We start from the raw sequence: 8,551 nt of genomic DNA on the forward strand, positions 1-8,551 counted from the left end.
TCAGGAGTAGTATACTATATAAACTGATGATGACAATGTAAATTGTTGAAACGTTGTGTACAATAAAACTCAGGAGTAGTATACTATATAAACTGGTTATGACAATGTAAATTGTAGAAACATTGTGTACAATAAAACTCGGGAGTAGTATACTATATAAACTGATGATGACAATGTAAATTGTTGAAACATTGTCTACAATAAAACTCAAGAGTAGTATACCATATAAACTGATGATGACAATGTAAATTATTTAAACATTATGTACAATAAAACTCAGGAGTAGTATACTATATAAACTGATGACGACAATGTAAATTGTTGAAACGTTGTGTACAATAAAACTCGGGAGTAGTATACTATATAAACTGATGATGACAATGTAAATTGTAGAAACATTGTGTACAATAAAACTCAGGAGTAGTATACCATATAAACTGGTGATGACAATGTAAATTGTTGAAACGTTGTGTACAATAAAACTCGAGAGTAGTATACCATATAAACTGGTGATGACAATGTAAATTGTAAAAACATTGTGTACAATAAAACTCAGGAGTAGTATACCATATAAACTGGTGATGACAATGTAAATTGTTGAAACGTTGTGTACAATAAAACTCGAGAGTAGTATACCATATAAACTGATGATGACAATGTAAATTGTTTAAACATTATGTACAATAAAACTCGAGAGTAGTATACTATATAAACTGATGATGACAATGTAAATTGTTGAAACATTGTGTACAAACTCGAGAGTAGTATACTATATAAACTGATGATGACAATGTAAATTGTAAAAACATTGTGTACAATAAAACTCAGGAGTAGTATACCATATAAACTGATGATGACAATGTAAATTGTAAAAACATTGTGTACAATAAAACTCAGGAGTAGTATACCATATAAACTGATGATGACAATGTAAATTGTAGAAACGTTGTGTACAATAAAACTCAAGAGTAGTATACCATATAAACTGATGATGACAATGTAAATTGTTTAAACATTATGTACAATAAAACTCAGGAGTAGTATACCATATAAACTGATGATGACAATGTAAATTGTTTAAACATTATGTACAATAAAACTCAGGAGTAGTATACCATATAAACTGATGATGACAATGTAAATTGTTGAAACATTGTGTACAATAAAACTCGAGAGTAGTATACCGTATAAACTGGTGATGACAATGTAAATTGTAGAAACATTGTGTACAATAAAACTAAGGAGTAGTATACCATATTACGGAAGAGTATTAGGGCCATTCATTTTTTTTTTCGAATTTTCATGTTAGTATGTTGAATTTTCAAGCTAGTATGTTGAATTTTCAAGTTAGCATGTTGAATTTAGTATGTTGAATTTTCAAGCTAGTATGTTGTATTTTCAAGCTAGTATGTTGAATTTTCAAGCTAGTATGTTCAAGTTAGTATGGTAAATTTTCAAGTTAGTATGTTGAATTTTCAAGTAAGTATCTTGAATTTTCAAGTTAGTAACTTGAAAATACAACGACTTTTCAAGTTAGTAACTTGAATTTTCAAGTTAGTAACTTGAATTTTCAAGTTAGTATGTTGAATTTTCAAGTTAGCATGTTGAATTTTCAAGTTACTAAATTGAACATTCTAACTTCAAAATTCCCCAAAAAAAAATGAATGGCCCTAATACGCTTCCGTACCATATAATTGTGTTCTGTTATTTAATGTGATTTCTACCCCTCAGTGTCGTTTAAGAATACATGTATATTATGATTTGTTAGGGAAAATGAGTCAAAAGATGTAAGTTACTGGCGATTATGGTACTACAGAGGGGTAAAAATTCTGAGCCAATGACTTTTTTTGAAATATTCTCTGATCAGTCTACTACAAAATCAGGTGTTCTGGAAAAAATACCAGTGAATTTAAACTACATTCATTGCCCGTGAAAGCAGTCTTTCTCAAACATGTGACCAGTCAGTATCATCGCGGAAGAAGTAGAAAATAATGGCTATAATAACTTTTTTGAAACCAATACAAAAGTCGTACCTATTAACCAAATCACAGTACAGTGTCGTGTCACGTACACTTACAGAGATGAGGGGACAGAATAAAAGAGGAATAAAACGAAATCAACACTTTGGTTTGTGGTCCAAGTATAAAAATTAAGGGTAGTCAACAAGGAGGAAGACTGTCAATTTACGGGCATCTTCAAAATGTCAAGCTAATACAAACTTCGTATTATACCTTGACTGCAATTACCACTTTTACTGTATCATGGAAGATTGTAAATGTAGCGAATACAGTCAATAAGAACTCTCGACAGAACGATTTTTAACCATAAGCAATAGTGTTTACAATGCAATCAAATCACTGCATTCTGTGATACAAGGATTGCAGTCAAAGTAAAAGACGCAGTTCGTAATAGCATCCCCAATTGTGAAGATGATTAAAGGTATAATTTGTCTTCGCCGCTAATAGAAGTTAATTTCAGCTACCTGCATATTACTTTTCAGAATGAAATCTTAAACTTCTTTAGTATATAATATAGTTTTTTCCGATCAGTGTTCTTACAGTCATTACGTATTCTACAGTGTACATTGGAAATTTCCTGAATACTTAAACTGACGTCACTGTTGAGCTGTATCAGCTGGTATACTTTGATGACTGTATCAATTTATAGGAATACTTCCGCTTAGAATTGTCTCAAATTTGTTCAATAAGAGTATATATTCATCAGTTGGACTAGGTTTCATTACTAAAGAATAGAATCTCTTTATAAGACGATAAACTTAGTGGATATTGAAAAACGCTTATAAGTGTGTTTCACAATTACTTAGTGGATTAGTAATTTTAGTAGTTATATGGATTAATGGGATTCTGTCGTATAGTTTTGACATCAGATATGTCCACTAATGAACAAAGACTCATTTTGGCCAAGTTTATAAAAGTCATTTTCAGTCATCCTAAGAGGTAGTATACCTTTAAAATCAAAAGTTAAATTATAGGAAGAGTCAAGTTACATGGAAGTCGATGTGACGAAGCTAGAGACCAAATTCACGACACTATGTTAAAAATAGAAAACCACTTAGACGAGGCCGTGTGTAAGTATCTGAAATTCCCAATTATCATCGATGCAAATTTTAACTGCCTTATCAAATATAAAGTCTAGCTCACTTGTCGCCGGTATCACGTTTTTAGACACGAGTTGCTTCCCTTAGCCAGAAGTTGTCTCTCCCTGAGAATGTTTTTGGATTTATGAACAATAGAGAACGCGTTGGTAAACCCCAGAGGCCATGTTGAGGAGCAAGTTTTGTTGGAGCGACGCGTTTTGTCTTACTTTATGTATTGTTAATGAGATTGGGTATAATGGAGTCGTGACGTATGGTCTCCTTCGATGATGCAGACTCCACCAGGTTGTAGACGAACGCCAAACACATTACAAATAGTCTAGTTCACTGGTTGTTGAACTGACCGAGCCTTCAAGGCACAAGTTGCGCCCCTTATTTCATCATCATTTTTAAACCCCAGCAAAGAGTCCTTGTCGGTTTATAAGTCAAAACGTGTTTTAAAAAAGTATTACAGTATTTAAAACAATGTCCCTCGTAAAATCACAATGGAGATTAGAATTATCAGAAAGCATAACAATACGTAATTTAGTATTTAATCTATTAAAATATCTTGTGAAAAAAAAAAGAAATTAAACTAGCTATGTCAAATAACTAATGATTTAATTTTTCTCTTTCGTCTTTATATCAGTGACACTGAGAGATCGTGGAATAAGTGCATTGAAAAAAAAGCGACCATCAAACCTAAACAGTCAGAGTTATGGTCAGTGGGCGGTGAAAATAAAACGATCCACCATGGAAATCATCGGACAGACAGAGGAGGCAAAGGCGTTAACACGTACTATAATTGTTACTGCTAGGCAACTAGAGGTAAGTAATAATATATGCGATATAAACTATTCTGATTCATGTGTAAAATGGTTATAAACTATTCTTTAATGAATATAAACTATTCTGATTCAGGTGTACAAGGCTTCAATGAATATAAACTATTCTGATTCAGGTGTACACGGCTTCAATGAATATAAACTATTCTGATTCAGGTGTACAATGCTTCAAAGAATATAAACTATTCTGATTCAGGTGTACAATTCTTCAATGAATATAAACTATTCTGATTCAGGTGTACACTGCTTCAATGAATATAAACTATTCTGATTCAGGTGTACAATGCTTCAATGAATATAAACTATTCTGATTCAGGTGTACAATTCTTCAATGAATATAAACTATTCTGATTCAGGTGTACACTGCTTCAATGAATATAAACTATTCTGATTCAGGTGTACAATGCTTCAAAGAATATAAACTATTCTGATTCAGGTGTACAATGCTTCAATGAATATAAACTATTCTGATTCAGGTGTACAATTCTTCAATGAATATAAACTATTCTGATTCAGGTGTACAATGCTTCAGTGAATATAAACTATTCTGATTCAGGTGTACAATTCTTCAATGAATATAAACTATTCTGATTCAGGTGTACAATGCTTCAATGAATATAAACTATTCTGATTCAGGTGTACAATGCTTCAGTGAATATAAACTATTCTGATTCAGGTGTACAAGGCTTCAATGAATATAAACTATTCTGATTCAGGTGTACACTGCTTCAATGAATATAAACTATTCTGATTCAGGTGTACAATGCTTCAATGAATATAAACTATTCTGATTCAGGTGTACAAGGCTTCAATGAATATAAACTATTCTGATTCAGGTGTACACTGCTTCAATGAATATAAACTATTCTGATTCAGGTGTACAATGCTTCAGTGAATATAAACTATTCTGATTCAGGTGTACAATTCTTCAATGAATATAAACTATTCTGATTCAGGTGTACAATTCTTCAATGAATATAAACTATTCTGATTCAGGTGTACAATGCTTCAATGGATATCCACGACCTGGTGAGGTTATCTGATGTTTTAGAATATCTAGAGCGAAACCTGACAGACAACCTGGAAAAAGATAAACATTTCCCCGTGGAAGATGAGTTATCAAAATATTTTACAGGTAAGATATATTAATCGTATTTTAAATCTTCCGTTTCCTGTCTAATATAGTTTGTATGCGATAACAATTCCTTGGTATAAAAGAGTAAGTTTAGGTCGCTGTCAGTTCTGTTTCACTGCAAAACTATATTACTTTGCCCTTGACTCAATGTTCTACTCAGAAACACTTTTGTTGTCGAATAGAAAATGGGTCAAATTATAAGCTAAAGTTGAAGCACATTTTTACCTTATGGGGTAATTTTTCTTTTCATCAAACAAGGATTCATCAGCAAACGATTAAAGCATTAAATGTTATGGTCTGATATCGTAACTTAGAAATAATGATAGGGTAGACATTGGTTTTATTTCTCTCCATATTCTTTTTCTATTGTAGGCCTGAAATTAAATTTACGAAAAATTGCCATCAAAGATGAAAATCCAAATTTAAGGATTTTAAAGGATGAGATAATAAAATTACGGAACGAGAAAGGAGATGATTCGTTGGGTATAATTTTTGTCAGAACTCGAGGAACGTGTTATGCTATTCGTGATTGGATGAAGTCGGATAGAGAGTTAAGGAAATTAAATTTCTGAACCATTCACCGGAGCTGGTGCTCATGAAGAGGAAGGAGGTCTGTTAATTTACTGATTATGGAGGTTGCATTTCGTAATGGTATTGCTTATATTAGATTATATTCCATGGCAGCCATATAAATTTGATAAAAATTGCAAATCTTAATTTTTCGTTTTGTGTAAAATCCTCTCGTTACTACGCTGGTATTTCATCATCTGTTGAAATTGTAATAAATCTCTTGTTCTTACTTATAATATTCTATATTTTTAGATTTTATTAGAATACGTGACGAATGTGCGATATTCATTGTGAAACATAGACTTATTATAATCTTACCACTTTTAACAGTGTGTCTGATTGGTTGATTGGTTTGATAGATCATGTCCATAGCAAACTTATTCTTTTCGAAACACCTGATGATACTTCTCATTTGAGCAGTTCACTAGTATGCAATTATTCCCCCCAATTTTTGTCATTTCTAACACGACATTTTTGCTTCACGGCATTATTTTGATTGTACGGATTTTTATGACAATTCCACAGAACTCAATTTAAAGGCAAATCTCGCCAGATGATGGATGACAATTGTAATAACCTCTGAGCAAAGGTGAAATAAAAACCACCTTTTAATAAGGCCGTAACTAGGGTATTTTTTCTAAGGCAAAAATCATGTTGTCTTCATTTCGTTTATATTTTTTTAGTGTAACGGGATTTATCGTTGAAATCAAATGTATATCTTTAATTGTTTTAAATGAAATGTCTTTTTTGTCAAAATCGGCATGATACATTTGCCACACTTGGCTTGATGTCACTGTAGACTACAGACTCTTTGAGAGTATATGTTTATTGACCGACCAAAATATCTTTTCTGTTGACTAGAAGCGAGACTGTGGTTTGTTTTATAGGAATGACACAGAACGAACAGGACGCTGCTATAGAAAGGTTTAGATCTGGTGAAACCAAGTTTCTGGTAGCTACTAGTGTAGCCGAAGAAGGAATGGACATTCCAGATTGTAATATAGTGATACGATACAATCATGTGGGCAATGAAATAACTACTGTTCAAACTAGAGGTATACTTTTTTTTAATTTAAGAATACAGTTTTAGTTTGAAGTACATTAAAATTTGAAGGGATTTTGCTATTTTATTTTCGTGCAGTTCTAGTACTTCTTAAGACTATAATTTACGTATCTGCAAGACCCAAATCAACTTCTCAAAATGACGAATCTGTCCCTTAAAGAGACACACACATAATGCCTTATCTTGGAAGTTACAATTGTAAGCATGCAGCGACAAGATAAAAAAACAAGACAGTTATATAAAGTGGATAAAAAATGATAAATATTTGCCATCTGTGCGATGTTCTCCAGGTTAACTTTTTGTCTGAAGTCATTCTGCAATCCTCGGCAGTGTCTGAATATGTTTTGGTAATTAATGACATTGTGTCTTCATGGGCGAGACTTGATTTGTCAAGTGATAGTAATATTGTGACCTAAATATAGTCCATAACTTAAGAGCATAACTGGGGGATAACTTTGGGAAAACTGACACTTTCAAACGCAATACATGTTATAATGTGACTATCTTTTTACCAATGATATATTTTAATATCAGTTTGAATCCAGATCTTACAGATGAATTGTTTTCATTGACTTTGCTTACAAACACTTGTAGTCGCGAACGACCACAATCATGTGATCACGTAGCGATATTGACATAGTTCCGGCAGACTATTGATGCCAATCATTACTGTGATATGCTACAGAGCTCAAGAGAAACTTTGGGTCGTTTGGTCGAAGTAAGTAAAGTTTTTTTTTTTAATTGTACTTGCAGGCAGAAGTCGAAAAAGAGGTGGGACATCGCTTCTGTTAGGAGTTGAAGAGGTATTACAAAGGGAAATTTTAAACATTGGAAGATCTAAAATGATGGATGATGCCATTCTCCAGTTCAGACGGATGTCTTTGCCCAAGGTGAAGAAACAGATCAAGGATCACCAAGAGAAGATAATCCAAGATGAAGAGCTGAAAGAAGAGGTCAGTAAAGGAAATCAAAAAAACAAAATTAACAGCCATTTTCAACTACTGTGTTTTAAATGTAAGGAATTAACGATTAACAACGAGTTCATCAAAACCATCAATAAAACCCATCACGTCGTTACTGACCCAGAATTTAGGTCAAAATTATACTTGAGGTCAGACCAATCACCACGGAATCCATTTGATGGAATCCAAATTACTGGTAAAATATATTGTAAGGAATGCAATAATCACCTGGGCGTCATGTTTCGGTACAAGGGTATTATGTTCCCATCGATTAGAATGGAGGGTTTTCAAATTGTAACATCTACCGGTCAACCAATGATGCGTAAGAAGTGGAAAGATTTGCCCTTCATGGTGAAGGAAATGAGTCATGAGGACTATCTGGGGATGATTTCTAGTAGAAGAGAGACACGGAATCCTGAGCGGAGAGATAATGATGTTATTGTACCGACCTGCCAAGATAATCAATTTGAAGAAGACATGGATGAAACGTAGGAAAATTTTCTTTCAATAGGAAGTAGATTGATAGGGTAGAGCATAGAAAGTGTTTCTACTTATAAATGTGCGAGTTTCCGTATGTTCTTATTCCCGTTAGGGCTTGAGCTTCTTTTTACTGCTACTATGATACTAAAACAGATTAACAGAGCTACTTAGTAATCATTCCTAATATAAAGATTATGTATAAAAGATACTGCTTGCTTGGGTTGAAATGTTTCTAATCATAAATGTTATCAATTATAAACAAATATTTGTACTTATTTTTTAATAGCTTGCAAGATATTACATACTTCAGAAAAAAATCACTATAATATGTAACGTTTTAGAATGGCCCTGTTGGACAAGCGTCTTAATATTAATCCTGATTTTAATTAGCTCCCTTTGTTG

At 32.7% G+C, this 8,551-nt stretch overlaps 2 protein-coding genes across 2 annotated transcripts in view; both read left to right on the plus strand.

Annotated features, from left to right (window-relative positions):
* Positions 1 to 5,646, plus strand: part of LOTGIDRAFT_164234 (hypothetical protein) — a gene marked incomplete at both ends in the record, with an annotated part of 11,285 nt that extends 5,639 nt beyond the window's left edge. Inside the window, 4 exons of the mRNA XM_009060738.1 lie at positions 2,993 to 3,088; positions 3,744 to 3,922; positions 4,936 to 5,074; positions 5,447 to 5,646. Coding sequence (XP_009058986.1) covers positions 2,993 to 3,088; positions 3,744 to 3,922; positions 4,936 to 5,074; positions 5,447 to 5,646 — 614 coding nt within the window. The remainder of the gene's footprint in view (positions 1 to 2,992; positions 3,089 to 3,743; positions 3,923 to 4,935; positions 5,075 to 5,446) is intronic.
* An 887-nt stretch (positions 5,647 to 6,533) lies between these two features.
* Positions 6,534 to 8,161, plus strand: LOTGIDRAFT_123569 (hypothetical protein; the record flags this gene model as incomplete). Its single annotated transcript, XM_009060739.1, has 2 exons — positions 6,534 to 6,699; positions 7,461 to 8,161. The coding sequence occupies 2 exons, from the start codon at positions 6,534 to 6,536 to the stop codon at positions 8,159 to 8,161; spliced, it is 867 nt and encodes a 288-aa protein (XP_009058987.1).
* Between the last annotated feature and the right edge of the window lie 390 nt (positions 8,162 to 8,551).

This window comes from Lottia gigantea (genome assembly GCF_000327385.1).
Source record: "Lottia gigantea unplaced genomic scaffold LOTGIsca_44, whole genome shotgun sequence".
NCBI classification, from domain to species: domain Eukaryota; kingdom Metazoa; phylum Mollusca; class Gastropoda; family Lottiidae; genus Lottia; species Lottia gigantea.